This window comes from Betta splendens, chromosome 7 (genome assembly GCF_900634795.4).
Source record: "Betta splendens chromosome 7, fBetSpl5.4, whole genome shotgun sequence".
In the NCBI taxonomy this organism is placed as follows: domain Eukaryota; kingdom Metazoa; phylum Chordata; class Actinopteri; order Anabantiformes; family Osphronemidae; genus Betta; species Betta splendens.
This window is the reverse complement of record NC_040887.2, coordinates 3,797,517-3,817,264: the sequence shown is the minus strand read 5'-3', so window position 1 is coordinate 3,817,264 and position 19,748 is coordinate 3,797,517. Positions and strand designations below refer to the sequence as shown.

The 19,748-nt window shown below is 49.8% G+C and overlaps 2 protein-coding genes across 3 annotated transcripts in view; both read right to left on the bottom strand.

The window, feature by feature from the left end:
• Window positions 1-53: 53 nt before the first annotated feature.
• On the bottom strand, window positions 54-6,346 carry kcna2b (potassium voltage-gated channel, shaker-related subfamily, member 2b). 2 transcript variants are annotated; one of them, XM_029155723.3, is made up of 2 exons: window positions 6,012-6,346; window positions 54-4,595 (listed from the first exon to the last, which is right to left on the bottom strand). In XM_029155723.3, exon 2 carries the CDS (start codon window positions 4,498-4,500, stop codon window positions 3,001-3,003), a length of 1,500 nt encoding a protein of 499 aa, XP_029011556.1. In that variant the 5' UTR covers window positions 4,501-4,595; window positions 6,012-6,346; the 3' UTR covers window positions 54-3,000. The 2 variants fall into 2 exon arrangements, with proteins under 2 accessions (XP_029011556.1, XP_040927568.1); XM_041071634.2 differs by lacking the exon at window positions 6,012-6,346 and adding an exon at window positions 5,430-5,994.
• Window positions 6,347-12,158: 5,812 nt separating this feature from the next.
• The window catches only part of LOC114858451 (potassium voltage-gated channel subfamily A member 3), a 51,775-nt gene continuing 44,185 nt past the window's right edge, over window positions 12,159-19,748 (bottom strand). Inside the window, 3 exon segments of the mRNA XM_029155722.3 lie at window positions 12,159-15,210; window positions 15,212-15,256; window positions 15,258-15,904. Of these exon segments, the coding sequence (XP_029011555.1) occupies window positions 13,456-15,210; window positions 15,212-15,256; window positions 15,258-15,314 (1,857 nt within the window). The 5' untranslated portion in view covers window positions 15,315-15,904 and the 3' untranslated portion in view covers window positions 12,159-13,455.

Here is a 19,748-nt window from a genome sequence, read left to right as displayed (position 1 = left end):
CGTCCTCAAATCAACACATCAACACACAACAAAGACACAACAGAAAGCAGAGGTCATCAGAAGAGTCTTATTATTGTTATAATCCTCATCACCATCATCATTCGTAATAGTTCTATAATATACAATTATTTTTGAATGATGAAAGTATCTGCATTTATATATATTCTCTATTTTATATTCATTTAAAGTCCTGGCGAGCATTCAGACCCACAGTTCAGTTCATACTTCAATGTTCAGTCTGCATCATTCTTCTTTTCCATCCTCTGGTAGAAAAGAACTTACACAGTTACAGTTAGCTGAGCATCGACCACCACACGAACAGAACACGTAAAAGATCCGAGACTTTTCGAAAGCATAGAAAAACAAACATCTGAGACGGAATCACGTGTGTGAGTCAAACCCTGTCATTCATACATTCATAGTGAAAAACATGGTAGAAACAAACAGACAACACATTATTCCACAGTGTCCGATGACACCAATAAGTTAAGGTTCTCGTACAGTAGAAATGATATTTCCCTTTGTGACGTGGTTGCCTCGCATCCTTCGTCCCTGGAGCTTCTACACCTAAGAGGTTATTCACACACTACACGGCTTCAGTGGATTAGCAGCGCGAGCTCACGGCTGATTCCCCGATACACAGGAACCTGTACACGGCAGAAGCTCCAAGCGTTTATGACGGACGTCACGGAAAGCGGCGGTTACGGGTGACGCAGTGTGGACGCGGCGGCGGCGGCGGGAGCTCGGTTCTGATCGTGCCACGGGTCTGTTCTGGCGTCTGCGCGGTGACGCCGGCTCATGGCGTCTCTGTCGTCTCAGACAGCGCCGCGTCATTGATGCGCTGCGTGGAAACGCACGTATTCCAGTGAACCGCCGTTCCTCCTACTTCCATTATCACACCTTCCTGCTGCTCCTGTCGTCCGCTGCAGGAACGGGCCTGAGCCGACGCTGCAGCTCATCTCACATGCTGCTGTATTATGGAATCCCATCCAGTCTTCTATCTATTCAGGTTTCATTACACTACAGTGTTCCGTGAACGCAAACACGGGCTGTAAAGTGTGAGGATGCGGCCGGTCCTTCGAGGGGGCAGTGATTCACATAACTGCTACCGCGTTGTCTCTGAAAGCTACACACTCATCCTGTGTACGTCTGAGAGCTTTTATCCCTTTCACAATCCCTTCGCTTCATCTCTCTCTCCCTCTCACACACACACGCAGCTACTGTATACATGCTGAGTGTGATGGACCTATATATCAGAGATAAGGGCACTCAGACGCTCCCTGGGAGCTGCATGATACACTTGACTGAGCAAACAATCGGACTCGGCCCGTGTCTGGATCTCTGCGTCCACTGGGCTGCTCTGTCGCTGTGCTTTGCCTTGAACATACAGTCCGGACCGTCTGGACTCCGGCCTCTGCTCTGGGGTCAGTGTGACTCTCATCTTACTACACTGTTAGTTCTAAAGTTAGTCTCGTGTTCCGTTGCACGGATGGCAGGAAGATGCGTACGCAAGGCACGACGCGCGTCCGCGACGGGACGCTGGTCTCTCATACGTCGCACACGGCGCTGGGATAAATGTGCCTTCTGAGTATTATTAGTACGAATGCATGCTACAGTACAATGAATACTTCAAAGGACATGCAGCTCCATTACAGCAGAGTAACTGGTGAAGTAGCAGACGGCTCCGTGACCAAACGCACCAACGGCCTGAATGTTCCGACTGCGTGGGTCGAGTCTTTGGTGACCTGATGGCAGAACTGGCAACGCACAACGGCCGAACTTTGAACCGTGGAATAACCAGGTTGTTGGTTTCAACGGACGAAGCTATTGCTTAAGGCTAGAAATCTATGAGGGCCTGTTGCTAATGAGCTTATGTATAATATCTATATGATATCTACCTAAACTCGACCACCGCTCCTTGCGTTCTCATCAGCAAAACTGACTGACGCTGACGTGTTTGTTGTTGTCATTTTAAAATCTTTAGGGATAATTAATGATCGCTATCTTCGCAGCCACGAGCTTCGATCTGTGTTTTCCATGAGCGTCATTCATTCTGTAGGGCTTCTACAAACATGGAATGCTATGAAGTCAAGAGCAGTACCGCGTACGCTGGGCAGTGATGTCGGACTAAACAATACTCACTGTACAACAGTACAACATCTGTTACCGTGAACTGGGGCGACAGTGTGAAGAAGTAGGCACTCGCTCAGAAAGAAACTGCCGTTGCTCTTTCTTTCTACAGTAGGTGGGCGTTCAGCTGTGGCGTGAAAGTACATGTTCATGGTGTGAGTCAAAGAGCCGCGCGCCCAGCGTCCACCCGTTAGCCTGCGCGGGCTACGAAGACCCCCGTATATACAATAGGTCCACTTGGCTTCGCCGAGGGAGGAAAACGTCAGGAGAAAGAGGGTCTAGTGGAGACGTGAGGAGCCGCGGGAGGAACTCCAGCTCCCTCTGAGAAAGCATCCAACAACGCGTCCTCACGGTGCCCAGAACAGCTGATCCAGGGTTTCATAGTCAGGACGTGGCAGTGGGAGCAGGGGGATAAAGTTAGTGGTGGGTGATGATAGTACACTTAGTAAGTTAGTCGCCTTTAACACAATGGTTATACACATCTACACTATTGTTATCGTGCATCTTCTCTTCATGGCAGCTTGAGCAAGAAGGTAGAAAGTTATGGTCCCTTAATACTGATTATTCATCTTTAAGCTACTAGTTGGCTACAGTTGCGAGCAGGATGACTATTGGCAAATAGTTAAGACTAACTCCATGCAGACACTGACGATGCCCTAAATAAGACAAGTGGCAGGTAGATGATATGTACTGATAGCTTCAGAAGGATGGAGAACATGAGGTCCGGTCTACTGACCTTTTCTCTCCTACTCTGCTCTGGACGCCCACACGGGGCTCCACACTCGGCCCAGTACGTGGGGCTACGCCTTCAGCCTCCAGTTACAGTCCCTGTGGACCCCAGCTGAAGTTCACCTTCTGAATCAGATCACATTATACGTCTGTGCGCATCTTAGTGATGTTTACGTAATTGGTGTTGGCCAGAGTGCAGTTTCCTGTCTTCATGGCCTCCGGTCTGAAGTCCTCCGTGCTGTGGTTCACAGCCTCCTGGATCTCCACGTAGTCCGATTTACTGAGCGTGGAGCCGCTGCCGCTCCGGCCGCTCTTCTTCAGGTCGTCGGCGGAGCTGGCTTTGGGCACGCTGGGGATGTTCAGGTACTGCGCCTGCTCCTCGCCCTCCGTCTCCCGGTGGTAGAAGTAGTTGAAGTTGGACACGATGACGGGCACGGGCAGCGCGATGGTCAGCACGCCGGCGATGGCGCAGAGCGACCCCACGATCTTCCCGCCGATGGTCGTCGGGACCATGTCGCCGTAGCCCACGGTCGTCATGGAGACCACGGCCCACCAGAAGGCCTCGGGGATGCTGCTGAACTGGGACTGCGGCTCGTCCGCCTCGGCGAAGTAGACGGCGCTGGAGAAGAGGATGACTCCGATGAAGAGGAAGAAGATGAGCAGGCCCAGCTCGCGCATGCTGGCCTTGAGAGTCTGCCCCAGGATCTGCAGCCCCTTGGAGTGGCGCGAGAGCTTGAAGATGCGGAACACCCGGACCAGGCGGATCACGCGGAGAATGGCCAGGGACATGGCCTGCTGGCCCGCCTGGCTGTCCTCCGGCCGCTCCGCCAGCTCCGTGCCCAGGGTGATGAAGTAGGGGATGATGGCCACAATGTCAATGATGTTCATGATGTTGCCGAAGAACCCGGCTTTGCTGGGACAGGCAAAGAAGCGGACAAGGAACTCAAAGGAGAACCAGATGATGCAGAGGGTCTCGACGATGAAGAAAGGGTCAGTGAAGTATGGGGAGGTGCTGTAGATAGAGGTGGTGTTGGACAGGCTCTGGAATCGGTTATTGTGTATCTCGTCTTCATTTCGGAAGTTTGGCAGTGTTTCTAGACAGAAGCTGACGATGGAGATGAGAATCACCATGACGGAGATGATGGCAATGATGCGAGCGGGACCTGAGCTCTCTGGATACTCGAACAGCAGCCACACTTGTCTCTGAAATTCGTTCTCCGGCAGCGGCCGCTCCTCTTCCTTTATGAAGCCTTCATCCTCCCTGAAGATCTCCATCGCCTCCTCGCCCAGTTCGTAAAAACGGATTTCCTCCGAAAAGATGTCCAGGGTCACGTTCACGGGCCGACGCAGCCTTCCTCCCGACTGGTAGTAGTACAGAATGGCGTCAAAGCTGGGCCGGTTCCGATCGAAGAAGTACTCGTTCCTGAGAGGGTCAAAATAGCGCATCCGTTTCTTCGGGTCACCCAGCAGCGTCTCGGGAAACTGGGAGAGCGTCTTGAGCTGCGTCTCGAAGCGCAGCCCGGAGATGTTGATGACCACCCTCTCGCAGCACTCGTGGTCGGGCTCCGGGTCGTACTGGTCCAGAGGCTGGCCCGGATGCGCTGCCGCCTCATCCGCGGGGTCGCTGGTGGCAACCGTCATGCTGGAAGGAGATGGGACCTGCAGCTTTCAGACAGGGTGGGGCCACGGCGGGCCGAGCGGCGCTATTCTGGTTCTGTAGGTCCGCGGGCGATGAGCTGCAGGAGGACAGGACACAGGCCATGAAGGAACGCGAATAGAAAAATTACACAGATTTATCAACACATTTCTGACTTCTGGAGAAATGTCAATACCCTCCTGTACAGGAAGTCGTCCTGTAAACAGGCACGAGCAGGACAGCTGAAGATACGGTGGGTGGGGACAGACGCATTTGAGCACATCGGCTCCTTAGTGTCTATGTGTATTATAGGTCGGGTCCTCTCTCATGCGAGAGCACGGCCGGATCAATACGCCGGCCTGTAATACTGTATCAGCTCTCACCGGGTGCTATTACAACCAGCAAATTTGATTATATGCTGAGTGCTCCGTGCAACTGGAGACTATCCCCTCCCTGTGTGTGTGTGTGTGTGTGTGTGTGTGTGTGTGCGTGTGTGTGTGTGCGTGTGTGTGCGTGTGTGTGTGTGCGTGTGCGTTTGTGTGTGTGTGCGTGTGTGTGTGTGCGTGTGTGTGTGTGTGTGTGTGTGTGTGTGCGTGTGCGTGCGTGTGTGTGTGTGATGTGGCCGAGGTTGCCCACGTCAAAATTCAAAAAGCTGAATTATCGGCCATGCACGTGACCCGTCTATGACTGGATTTGACATGTTAATACATGCAGAGTAAACAGCGTGTCAGTGTCATGCGGTGCGGGTGAAATGACACCAGCGTAGTTGCACTTCGTGGCTGATGCTGGATGTTCATTTTAACTCCAGGGGGGTAAAACGTGCTGCTGCATTTCAGTTCAAAGTCAGACTCATGGTCAAAGCAGCTTTCGTACATACAGGCGGACATCGCCTGCAGCAGAGACATGAGAGGAGGATGGGGGGGTCAATAGTTACCTCGGTCGCCTTAGTGACCAGTGGATGCATGTTGTGATGCAGCGGGTTGAAGCTGGGGGTGAGTGATGGGAACGATGGCGTTAAGCGGCCGTATGCTGCTTGAAAACAACACGTCGCCGGCAGCAACAGCTCGAGTGACCCTCCAGCCGAGTCTGCGGAGACGTGGACGGCGCTGGAGGGAGCGCCGTGCGCATTTACCGCACGCGGGGCGAAATCACCTGTTTGCGCCAATTCATCCTCAAGTGAACTCCATCTTTTTTTGTGTCTGTTTTTCTTAATCACCGGAATACACCACTGATGCAATCTAGCGGCCGGTCGCTCGGGTTATTCGCCGAGAGACAACCGAGCTGGTGTCACGTTGAGGCGAAGCAGAGGCTCATGCACGGGGACGTTATGGCGGCGTCGTAGTTGATTGGCAAGCGCAAGTGAGTTTGTTTGGAGCGGCAGGTGCCAGGCATGCTCAAGCCATTCGCAGCCCCGTTCTGTGAACGGCAACAACAGCCTCCATGCATTAAACAAAGCAGCAACGCCTTATCAGTCGGATTAGAGCAGAATTGCAGATAACGACATGCAGGAATTCACCCTGGTTCTCTTGATGCGCAGACGCATGTATTTTTATCCAGTTAGTCTCCGCTTAAAAGGTGCCTCGAGGTTTGGAGTCCATTCCTTCATTTCCCCTTCTTCCCCTTTGTCACTAATCTATCCAGCGAATGTGTCATCTCATCACGACCAACAGTTTGGGGGCTGCCGGCTCTTCCCATGTCTCATATTTCACCATAATTCACCATTGTTGAGATGCGTGGGCTGCAGTTGGGCATCGCAGCGCATACTAAAAGCTTCTTGCGCGCCTCGCCCCATCCCTCTGCACTTCCCCGGCACTCCTGTCTTCACTGCTCACATTAAAGGGGAAGCATCGCCCACCACAGGCTGGAGAAGGTTTTTTTTTTTTTTTTTTAACACGCAAGTCTCAGGAGAAAATCAAGGACAAAAAAAATATTTACAGGTAGAAAATGGAGGTAGAGTTTAATTATGCTAAGAATCTAGAATAGGAACGAAGGGCTTGGAAAAATGAACGTCTTCAAATGAGCGATGATCCAAAGTAAAAATAAATATTAAGACGTAATATTATCTGGATTTAATATCAGAGATCCGTCATAAAAACGAATGTGGCAGAGAACATTTTGTTCTGACTGAAATGAAAAGGAGAGACAGGAAAGACAACAGCAACAATACGAGTGTGTGTGTGTGTGTGTGTGTGTGTGTGTGTGTGTGTGTGTGTGTGTGTGTGTGTGGCCATAGCAGCACAGTGGGTTTATATATTTGCTGAGTCGCCGATTAAACTCTGCTCATTAACAGACCTGCACACACACGTCTGATTACACACAACTATCACGCTCACACTCAGAGGTTTGATGCCACTTAATGCAAACAGAAGACGGCGTTGATGCTAAAAATACAGTCAAAACAAGAGCAGCGGAGGCCTTCCTCCTGCAGACAGTCGGCCCTGCCCCGTTTCCTCCACTACTTGAAAATGGGCCATGTGGAAACCCAGATATGTCTTCAGGCAGAGAGCGGGAATCACACACGAAAGAAAGAGGGACTCCTCCAGTCCTCCGAGATCCCAGCAGTCAAAAAACACATGTCGTCACCCCATTAACTTCTCTGCAAGGACACGTTCATCATTGAAATCTATTGTTTTCCAGCAAAACTGGAACACAGACAAAGATGACGACACGGCTGCAAAGCCGCAGTGACGCCGCCTGCTTTAGCTTCCATCCGGGGACCAGGTCACCTTCCTGACCCACAACCAATGAGGAGCTATTGGCACCTTCACATAAGGCTGATTAATGGCCATGAACTCTTAAATCCCCCACGCAAATGAATATCAATAGAGACGACTCATTTCTTAATGCAGGGCGGCTGAGAGAGGCAGTGATGTTCAGTGCCGGGGGTCAGAAGAGTCATGATTCATCTTCCACCACCACCACGACACATGAGCTCACAGTCACCTTCAGCTCGGGCTCGGCGAAGAAGCACCTGGTTCCCAATGACGTCCTGACAGCTGAAAGAAGGTATGAGCATAACAATTTAACAACTCAGTGAGACCTGCATTAATCAGGACTGGTTTGACTTTAGCTGCAGCGGAGGACAAGTGTGCAGAACTTACAGAACCCGCCGTTAATGCAGCAAAGACACAAAAGCAGTCCGGCGTGTTTACGCATCAGGCGTGAGTCAGCAGCGCCCGCGTCCCCACGTCCCCACGTCCCCGTCTGTGTCCCCGCCCTGTCCTATGCAGCAGGACACGTGGAGGTGAGGGAAGGAGCCGGGGCAGCGGCCCCGTCCCAGATGACCTCTGCCGGCGCCGCAGCAGGTGAGCACGCCGCCACATGCTGGCACACACGCATGTAAGCAGCTACCGCCCTGGAACCAGCACCAGCACCAGCCACACACAAACCCGGACCCACTGCAAGATCAGGTTTCATCCACACGCTCACACACCAGTGGAAATAGAAATGCATTCATATTGCAGGATCTCAATTACAGATTTTAAGCTTAATATGGCAATATAAGAAAATCAATTAAATAATGGCATTAAATCAATGTACTTTAATTTCATGCGCTCATTTTGACTTTTTCATAACTTTAATCCTTTGGTTTTCTCGCTCTGCCTCCGTCTCTCTGGGGTTCCACTATATTTAGATTTTGACCTTGGAAGTTCTCTAGCAGTGCGCTGACAACAGCCAGCTAACGAGGATCACAGCTATCCTGGCCAGATACAGTACACCTTCACTCTCAGAGCAGAGCAGGCCCCTATTGATCCTGGATGAGGCTTATCTGTTGATTTCTCAGCCTCAGAAAACAAGGCAAAATCGATGTCTCGCGGATCTGGAGGTGTGGTTGTGCTAAGACAGAAACCTATAATAGCTTTACTGTGAGTAGGCGCTGCATCAGAGGCTGAATGTGCCCAGAGCTGATCTACAGCCGCGTGAAACGACAGCGGCACTGAGGGAATCTCGCTTAAACACGCTCTGATATTTTCAAGTCAGATTAGTTACGGCTACGTGCTAGCGTGGCGGCTGAGGAGGCAGCGCGAAGCGTAATGCGGCAGGAAGTGGAGTCAGACGCGCTCGGAAAATCAAGATAAAGTGGAAATATTGAACAATGCGGTGACAGATAAAGGTCACAGCGTGGTGAGTCATCCAGTAGATGAGCGCAGCCCGTTGTCTGGTCTCACGCCACCCAGCATCTGTCTGGGATCACCAGCACCAGTAACAACAGCAACATCTGGCTCTGGACGCGGCTCTCACTCTGAATGGCTGTGTTTGTGTGTGTTCCACACAGAACGTATGTGTCTGCTGCACCTGTCAGCACCAGCCAGGAGTAATCAGGTTTCCGTGGCAGCGCTAGCAACAGCACGGTCGTCCCTAGCAACCCAGAAATATCACCGGGCTGAAAGTTGTTAGAGTCAGACCACATTAGCTTCAACTGGACCCGCTGTCCGAGTGGACTCCTAGCATGGCCAAGCATCATGCACCCATGAAGCGGCCGACGCCGACAGCTTAAGGAGCGACCCTCTCCGTGCACCTGCAGAGAGCTGTCGGTTCTGTGATGCCAAGCGCCCTCCTCCCTTGTTGCTATGGAGACTTCCCGCTGTAGCCGCGGCTGGTGATGAGCCTGTGACATCACAGGTATGCCGAAAGCAAAGCTAAGTGGCCCACACCCACAGAAGGGTGTGTCTTTCATTGAACACACAAGGCTGAGATAAAAGGGAAAACCAGCAACTGGACGAAAATAGATTTAGCCCAAAATAGAAAGGTGTCGCGTTTCCAGTGCGCTTCGCAGAAAGGCTGCGTGATTCTGGCGGTCGCAGCGCGGAAAAGCCAGGGGGCAGAATTATTAGCGAGCCGCCGGGGCCGCTGGAACAATAAAGCACACTTGCTCATACACACTGTGTCAGTGTGACGCCTGTAAACCTCGGCTAGAATGTTAATATTTACCTCCTCAGCTCAGAAAGATTTTCCACCGGGTTCGTCCACAGTTTCAGCAACAGCCGAGCGCGAGGCCAAACTTCCAGTAGACGTTAAACCAAGAGTCACTTTTCTCTACAAAAAGCCTCCATCTATGTTATGATACTTAGGAAACATTATTTATGAATAATATAAATTAAATTGCCTTGATTGAATGCCTTTCATCACCAGCCATCATGGTCCGACGCTTGTAAAGCTCTGCATGGGAACATTTATGAAGCTCCTCTGCGTTTCCAGACTAACGCTTTGATTAACAGCAATGAATCGTGGCTGTGCTCATGTTTTCATATGGTAAAACTCTCGGGCGCTGCTGTAAACTGGTGTTTCTTTCCTGTACTCAAGCATCCACACACTTGATAATGGATGTGCGCCGTGTGTAGACAGAACGGATAATTAGGCCTGTAATTGGACCTTGATGCTCTCCAGACATAAGTGAGTAGCATCGTCTCAGTAATTGAGTGAAATCCGGCTGCAGCTCCTCCCAAATCAAGACAGTACAAGTTGTAATCTCTTTATGTGGGTCATGTTTCGGACAGCACAGAGTAACACAGGACAGACAGTGGTAAACACAGCTCCATCCCAGAACCCCCCCCCGCCCCACACACACACACACACACACACACACAGCCCTGTGTGTGGACAGTGTGTGAGCATCCTTAGATCAAGGAAACAGCAGGAACCACATGTTGGGTTCTCACATTAGCGACACGGAGCACACAGAGCTAACGAAGGCATATGGCTAACAGTCTTTGATTGTATCACAGTTTCATATCATGGTTGAAATTCATGATTGGCCTTGGTTTCTGCAAAAGCGGTTTGGTGGTGTTCTTTTTTTGTCACCCATAATGTTTTAGAAAATCTACTGTAGTTACAGAACGTAGAAATGTGTCTGCTTTGCAAAGTTGCTGGCTTTTTCCTGAATCTGTCCTTTCAATTTTTTATACAAAGCATTATGGAGAAATGTCCGTAACAGTTCCAACCTTTGATCCTGTGATGGTTCCGCTCACAGTGAGTTAACTCCAGAATAAAAGCATAAAACAGCAGCTACAGATTATTATGCAGAATATGCTTTTTTTTATTATAGGGAGGAAACGACTAGGCACAGCTTGCTCGCGGTCCGGGTTCGACGGCACCATTCAGTAGAAGGGCTGGAGATTTAAAACTGATCCAGTGGGAGTCGTCCTTCCAGTCTTTGCTTTGTCCCATCCGGTCCAACAGGAAGACCAGAGTCACTGCACCCCTACAGGGAAACAAGGTCACTGCAGGTTAATGGATGTTTAATGCAGCTTGAAAAAGACATTATGAGTGAGTGTGTAGAGGTTCAGCCATGTCATATTTACTCTCACTAGAAACACAGTGGCGTTACCTTAATGGGAGCCAGTGTAATTGGGGTCGTCAGGGGTTCCAGGAGGTCTGAGGAGGAAAGGGGATTTTTTTTTACCTGTGAGAGTGAGAGGAATGACAAAGAAGTTGAGTTGTTAGACGCACACAGCGTAACCGGAGCCATCACACAGCTCGGTGGCCCTATTAATAACACACGGCTGGCCCCTCCTCCCTGCTGCCTCATTACTACTCCTGCAAAAGTCAAACAGTAAACACCACGGCTTCTGAAGGAGAGACGACGAGGACAGCAGTCTGTCCAGTAACCAGAAGGTCGGCTTCTCCTGAAGCTCCAGCACCACATCATTTTAAAATATCATTAAATTGTCTCCCAAATGGAGACGATGTGAAGAAACTGCAGCTTAAGGGACAATTAGGAGCTGGAGACATCAGCTTTAGCTGGTGGGCAGAGCAGGAGACCGAAGGCCTGTGCTCAGTACTGGAGAGCCGCTTCCAGACTTCCATCAACAGGCTGCTTTCTCCTCTTTAACATATCTCCCTTTGATCAATTGATCATTTTCTCCCCACTGGAGCTTTTATTGGACCCCAGAAATGAGCAGGCAATTTAACTGGCCGCTAGCGTGGAGGGGTCAGAAATGATGGGACAATCAATGAAGAGGTTGTTTCTTTAATGAGACTGTCCTAATTATCCCTCAGCCATGACTTAAACAGTAAACACATTCTTATCATGAGCCACACGTGTTCAGAAGAACTCAACACACCCACACTATGTATTCAAAGCACGACTGGTGCCTTTTATATTTGCCTTCTGTTTTCATCCAAGCCTAAATCCTGAATGTGAGAAATATTTTTATTTACAACCTCACACCAGCGCCGCTAGTCAGACATTTAAAACCCCTGCGAGAGCGGCCTCCAACAGAATTCAGTAAACAACGTTAGAAGCCATCTTCTTGCTCATGAGCTCTGCCACGTGCAGGTGGAGCCACCTGCTGTGTGTGCAGGAGGCAGCGGCCACCCGGGGGCGGCACTGAGGCGAAGTGGGTGGGAATGCAGTGGGTTCTTACTGGTTTCATTGACAAAGTCACATGAAGGTGAACGACGACCTGGCTGCTCTGCAGGAGCATCACAGCAGAGGTCACAGCAGAGGTCAAACACAGCGTGACAGAGTCATTCATTTAAAAACACTGAAGACATTTATGCACAATAGTAACGTCCTTTGACATATGAGGAATATTAATATGATCTAATTCAATCGGTCTACAAATGAGAAACTGTAGCAAAATAAGTACATGATGTAATTCCCAAGCAGAACCGTCCTGGCTCTACATTTAAAAGCAAACAGGATTAAGCACCAGCGCTCACCTGCTTCATCAGTGGGAGAACAGCAGCCTCTGTCGAGCGCCCGCAGTAGCGCTGAACCGGCCACACACCGAGTGCTCCCGGTCCATTCATAATTCCACACGCGTCGTACCTCCTCCCTTCACACCGCTCCGGGTTGTGCCTGGCATTTCCAGGGAGCTATTCACTGTCCGCAATTAGACCTGCTTAGGCCAATTTTCTGTGCCAGCGCCACTGGAGGAGACGCGGCGGCGGCGGCGGCGCCGGGCTCGTCCGGGCCTGGACTTCACGCACGTGGCGCAAACGGTCTCCTTTCATATTGAAGACGACCTATTTTGATGAGAATCTGCAATTTAGTTTGGAAGCCATCTGGGAGGTTACTGTGGAAACAAGGGTGCCATGGCAACGGTGACTGGGGTTACCGAGGAAACGACCGTCGCCATGGAGACTGCATCACAGCGGGCTATATTTGAGGCATCCAAAGAGAAGCACGCTTCATCTTTGATCTCTGTATGTGTGCGTGAAAGAGCTGTGTGTTTCTACTCCCTCACGTGTCTTGCACCGATAATGAGACACAAACAGTGGGCGGGCCTGTGTGTTTAAGGTGCCCTTTACACACTACGAGGTCATATTAATAATGACCAGGGGAATATTTTACGGACCAAATATTATTTAGCCTTTATATAAATTAAGACTAAAGGTTATTTTAAAGACATCAGCATTTAACTAGACTTTAACGCACAATAAAGGCATAGCACAGAACGCTCTAATTGAGACAATATATCCTTGTTTTTGTGTTTTCAGACATTACATGTGTTGAAACACACACAAATAATTAATGATTCTGTATATTATACACAGGCTATGGCTGAAGAATCACGACTCGTAACGCATGTCAACACAGTGTGCCATCAGAGTAGCGCACATCTGCACTCAGCGCTCACAGTAATAAAGCTTCTATTTCTACCTGTTGTGATAATATATTGGCTATTGCACAGCACACAGGTCAGTGCCCTTCTTCAGAGAATAGTAGGCCTAGTGTTTAAAGGAGCTCTCTCACTCTCTCCCTCTCTCCTAGCGCGAATGGAATCATACAGAATTATGAATTCAGGTCACTGAAATGAAAAGTCCTGTTTCTTTGAATGAACAAAGCGTCGTCTCTGAACAGAGAGGGTGCCTTTTCTCTTTTCTCTCTCTCTCTATTTACTCCGTTCCTTCTTTGCATGAACCACCGCACACCGGTGCGCAACGACAGAGCCAGCTGAGTGTTGACACGCCACCCCCCCTTCGCGTGTTCAGGTCCGTGACTTTAAGACGGGCTACACGTCGGTGAAGATCTTTTTGTTTATATTCACACAGTTCTGGGAGTTGTTTTGCGTGGTGGTGGGGAAGTTGGGCTGCTGCTTGAACGCGCTGTTCATCCCGTGCTCCTCTACGACCATGTACTCGCTCTTGCTGAGTGAGGACGAGGAGCGGGTCTTCCTCAGCTCCTCCGTGTCCGTGAGGGGCTGGCAGCTGCCCACGTGCAGGTACTGCGCCTGCTCCTCGCCATCCGTCTCCCGGTGGTAGAAGTAGTTGAAGTTGGAGACGATGACGGGCACCGGCAGCGCGATGGTCAGCACGCCGGCGATGGCGCACAGGGACCCGACAATCTTCCCGCCGATCGTCACGGGGTGCATGTCCCCGTAGCCCACGGTGGTCATAGTGACGACGGCCCACCAGAACGCGTCCGGGATGCTGTTGAAGCCCGAGTCCGGGTCGTCCGCCTCGGCGAAGTAGACGGCGCTGGAGAAGAGGATGACTCCGATGAAGAGGAAGAAGATGAGCAGGCCCAGCTCGCGCATGCTGGCCTTGAGAGTCTGCCCCAGGATCTGCAGCCCCTTGGAGTGGCGCGAGAGCTTGAAGATGCGGAACACCCGCACGAGCCTGATGACGCGCAGGATCGCCAGAGACATGGCCTGCTGGCCGTTCCCCTGCCGCTCCGCGAGCTCCGTGCCCAGGGTGATGAAGTAGGGGATGATGGCCACGATGTCTATGATGTTCATGATGTTTTTGGAGAACGTGGCTTTGCTCGGACACGCAAAGAAGCGCACCAGCAGCTCGAAGGAGAACCAGATGATGCACAGCGTCTCCACCACGAAGAACGGGTCAGAGAAGGGGCTGATGAAGTATGGGAGCGTGCCATTTACGACGGGCGCAATGGTGATGGGGTCTCTGTTCTCGTCCCTGAACTCCGGCAGCGTCTCCAAGCAGAAGATGACGATGGAGATGAGAATCACCAGGACCGACACTATCGCTATGCCCCGGGCGGGACCCGAGCTCTCCGGGTACTCGAAGAGCAGCCACACCTGCCTTTGAAATTCGTTCTCCGGCAGCGGCCGCTCCTCTTCCTTTATGAAGCCCTCGTCCTCCCGGAACTTCTCCATCGCCTCCTCGCCCAGTTCATAGAAGCGAATCTCCTCAGAGAAAATGTCAATGGGCACGTTAACAGGTCTCCGGATGCGCCCGCCAGACTGGTAGTAATAGAGAATGGCGTCAAAGCTGGGCCGGTTCCGATCGAAGAAGTACTCGTTCCTGAGAGGGTCAAAATAGCGCATCCGTTTCTTCGGGTCACCCAGCAGCGTCTCGGGAAACTGGGAGAGCGTCTTGAGCTGCGTCTCGAAGCGCAGCCCGGAGATGTTGATGACCACCCTCTCGCAGCACTCGTGGTCCGGTTCGTATCGGTCCAGAGAGTGGTGGCCCGGAAGGGCCGCCGACTCCTCCAGCATGTTGTCACACGCCACCACGGTCATGACGTCGGCCTCCGTCTCGGTGTAGCCGTGGTTCACCAGGTTGTCGGCCCGCGTCTTGGTCGCGCTCGGAGGGGGTGATTGAAGGAGGCTGAGGTGGTCGTCCATGCGCGGCTGCAGACGCATACAGGGGCGGCCGCCTCGCCCCCTGCGCGAGCCCCGGTCAATCACAGCCGCCGCCACAGCCTCGGCTTCTCCGCCGTCTCCCTCACTCCTGTGCGCTCCACTCGCGCTCCGCGCGATTGATGTTCCCGCCCACGGGGAGAGTTCTGGGTTTATAAACAGGTCCAAACACCCGCCCACGGCGCGCGAGCGCTGGGTACCTTTTACCGTCCTCCTCCAATGGCGGGACGCACCGAAACGCACGGGGAGCAACAGACTGGCGTCATTCAACACCACTGCTCGGGCGCGCCCGCCCCCTTTGCCCCTCTTCGCCTCGTAGACACGCGCGCGCGCGCGCGCACACGTTTGAATCCAGACTGTCTCCTTTTAAACAAGGTCACTGCACACACATAGGACACTTTGGAAAGAGGCTCCTGGTGAATATATCCGCGCCCAATATTTACAGAATCACTTCACTCACTTAGTTCCATCCTTTGTTTGGGAAACGAGTTTAAACTGAACAAGGATCGTGAGCTTATTGATAGTTTAAATGCGTCCCAAAGTGTCGGGAGAAGCAAACAGAGGACGGGACCGGGAGGAAGAGGAAGAAATGAGAACTAATGGGAGTGAAATAAATGCATTTGTTGAAATGGCAACAGTAGAAAAACAATGTTTTTTCCCCACCTCTTTTACTCTTTTATTCGATATGCCGATATGTTACAACAATTACAAAGAAAGGCGAGAATAAAGAACGGTACCTCATTACACAGTGTTACCACGTTTCAAGTCTGACTTGTAGATTATTTTTCATTGTGACCTCCAAGGGCACAGTTCAGGATCTGTCTGGAGCGAGCTCCTGGAGCCGCTGTCCGAGGTGCTGAAATGCAAACGGAACGTCAAAAAGCAACAAAAGCTATTGTCTATATATCTGTCACATAAAACTGAAACATCTAATTAATTCAACCTGAATGAGAGGAGCCAAAACAACACCTGGTGAAAAAGAGGAGAGAAAAGGCAAGATTTATGATTTTAAGCCTCTATTAAACTTACACTAAGTATTATTGGCTGAACGTCTTAAAGTGGAGTGTCAGTGGCCTGAGGCCAGATGTGACCATCTACATATTTGTATTCCCTAACCCAAATGCATACATCCATCTGCTTGAAGCACTGACTGAAACCAGGTGGATGTTTTCTTTGGCTGCAACCTATGAAAACAGCTCATACTGTATGCTCATATTAACAGTTAACCACATACAAATTGTTCATTAAAAAATAAACGTAAAAACACTTCAAAATCAAAATTCAGCTCTTCTGGTGGAGATCAACGCAGAAATGGAAGGCCTTCAAGTACATTACTGTCAGTGCCAAACACATGCATGTGTGCTTGTGTGAGGGAGTAAGTGGGTGGTGGTGGAACAAAACAAGATTACTAAGATTAGACTGTTAGTTGCAAAGTTTACAGTCTAAGAGACTGTAAACAATATTTACAAGTCGCTCTGTAGAAGCTGTACTGGTTGTGTAGCTGACATTAAGTTTGTCACATAACAGAAAGCAGAGATTGACGGCGCAGCCATGAATATTGTCATAAAGGCATTAGCTCGGAATTATGCTAGATAATTTCCAGATGAAGCTGATTGTGCAGACGTTTTACTCTGTTATACTCTTAAAATCAAGACAAACATACATTCAGACAACGCAGCAGCAAGCGGAAAGAACCCCCCCCCAAAGGGAGCAGCCGAGGACGGACACCTCAGGGGATTGTGAGACATGTCTGTGTTTGCTGCTCAATAACATCTGCTTCCTCCTGATAAAATGAGATGTTGTGACAGGACTAATCTGACAAGTCTCCCTTCAACGTGAGCACGAACACCCAACCCGCCGCGTCCACGGCGCTGGAGTCCCGCCCCCACACAGAAACATTACTGTCACAGCCCGTCTGAGGTTACAGCAGGACACTGTAACATGTAACATACAGTACGCACCCACTGCAGGAGAATGTGGAACCTGCACATCAGTGTTTTTATAAACACCACCGGGGGGCATCAGGCTGGTGTGTACAGTGTTTAACATGCTGCTACAGTCTATTTCTAGAGGCGTGAATAAATGAAGTTGAATTCTTGTCTGCTTCATAATTCCATATTTAAAGAGATAAGTATAATAATGGCATTGACTGACGAGACATACGAGATAACACTGAGTGTAGAATTGAGGCCACATTGAAGCTGCCTTGTTTTAAAAAGGCCAGTCGCTCCCTGGGGAAGGAGCTCGGGGACGGCCACAGGGCCTTTTACTGTGGTTTCCACTCTGCGTGTTAAATATAGGACCACCCCAGCTCCCTTATTAACCTGCAAAACGAGGCTACCTTGCACATTGCAGCTGAATGCCTCACACTGGAATGCATTGGACTGAAAGGCGTCGGAACGGGCCCAGAAAGTGAGGAGGAAGTGGGTAATTTAGCAGGAAGCACAGCTCAGCTGGCTGAAGTCATGGACATCTGGTTGCACTCGAGAACGCGGCCTGGTTTGGGTAAAGAATAAACAGCAGCCTGCATTTACAAACCCAGACTTACTGTATTACTACTATGATGATCTAGAGGAGTTTTGGCCTGCTTGTTGAACATTTATTATCATTTTAAGTAAATACTTAATAAAATGTTATTGTATCAATAAAAACTATTTAAATCCGAACTGTAATTGACTATATTTGATATTCTAGTGGCACTAATCTCATCAGTCCCATATGTTGCTCTTGATTCGGAGTCTGCTAACGATGCCAACCTTTGTGTGCACCAGCTGTACTCAGTGAACAGTGCTGACTGTAAAAGCAACTGTAACAACTCCAACAACAGCATGAACGAATACAAAGGTTTAAAAGCGATGCTGCGATTTTTACATGTGCAAACAGAAAAATCCTCATCCTTCCTCTACAATGACGACGTTGGCGAGGCATCCCGTCAGTGGGACTCTACACATAACTGTCAGTGGATCACATCTCATTGGAGCTGAGGAGGAAGTCTAAGTGCTGCTTGGCCTTGGGGAGTGACAGGAGGACTAATATCAGGACGACTCCGAACATGAAGAGAGGCATGTTTTATTCACCAGGGAGCAGCAGTGGAGTGGGAGTCTAATTTAGACGGCTTATTAGTCAAGCAAAGACTTACAGCTAACTTCAAATGATGATTGACAGATATTGTACTTTAAAAGACTGTTTTCGAAATTAAAAATTTTATTACTGGTGTTAAAATAATAGGCATATTAAAATGGTTATGGCTGGCTGATGCAATGATCTGCTAGACGCAATGACAGCCAAGCTCAAAGTCTACAACATTACCAGCTCATTAAATGCACCACACGTCTATAAAGTACATTAAACCTACTCTACAATCAGGAACTTCCTGTTTCTCAGCCAGTGGGATATTCTCTGTCATCCCACATCTCCTTTCCATTGTTGTGTATAAATAGTAAGGGGACACAGTGGTGCCATAATCTGAATATTCACGAATGAAGAGGAGGCCCATATGGGCAAAGCACCTGTGCCTGTGGACTAATTCATCAACAGCCTGTATTAGCATAACTATGGAGCCCAGGGCTGAAGTGGAGCTGTACATGACAGAGCCACAGCGGATGCTGACAGGAGAGGAAGAGCCTGACAGGGGACGGAGCCATCTGTAGAACAAACCCTGACTGGCTGGGAGCCGCCTCAGGTGGTGCTGTAACCCCGGCAACAGAGCTGGGGATGCAGCAGTGAGGTTGAGGGGAGAGGAAGGAACACGGCTGATGCTCAGCTGGCTGTGGCACTCTTTTCTGCACACACTGGGTCCAGACAAAAGGTAAACAAAGAGCAGACGTCCAGGTAGCGCCGGCACGCGGCTACGGCAGGAACGCACACGCACAGATGCGACCGCTTTTGCTCCTCCACCGTCTGGAACCTGCCTCCACCACTTAGAGACATCTGCTTTTCAGTTTGATTTGGATCCAGCATGTTGGTTTCTGAGGAGCACCGGCATGACGGGAACGTCATAAATATGAAGACGGAGCAGCAGGCGATACACATGCATAATAGATACGGTCCCACCCGAGCAGATCAGCTGCAGCGGCGGGATGGAGGGAGTTTCCCCTCTCACGTGTCAAACATTCGATGCATTTAAAACCAAAAACCAGAATGAGGACAGAAACAGTGAAGAACTGCTTGGCTGGAATTTACTGAACTGACTTTAAAGCGTCATGAGAGTAAGTCAGGACTTTGATGAATTATAAAGCCTGGTAATTATCTATTAATTAGCGTGTTTGTGTTCTGCCCTAGTTAGACCTCACTTAGAAACCAACTCTTTTTCGCATTAGGTACAGTAAGACATGCCATCATGAGAACAGCTGCTGAAAAACTTCATTACATAACAGTCAATTCATAGGTTTGTCTATAAACATAAAGCAATATGCATGTTTTTTGTATCAACAGGGTTAGAGAATGTGTGGATTAAAGAAGCAGACATCTTCTGCCTCCTGTCTACGCCTCCACCTTCTCACTACTCCCCTTCTGTGTCTGTCCCACGTTATTCGCTGCTTCAGCTCTATCAGCTATCAGCATTTTAGGTTTCTGCTTAGACGGATCATAAAAATTAGCATTATTTGTCTCCCTTCAAGAATCATGCGTTTAATCAAGACACATACTGTACATTTGTTGATGGAATATTTTTATACGTGGAGCATATTGGTGACCATCTG

Excerpts from the sequence above, each read along its gene's own strand:
- kcna2b (XM_029155723.3), bottom strand. The coding sequence starts at position 4,500 with ATGACGGTTGCCACCAGCGACCCCGCGGATGAGGCGGCAGCGCATCCG.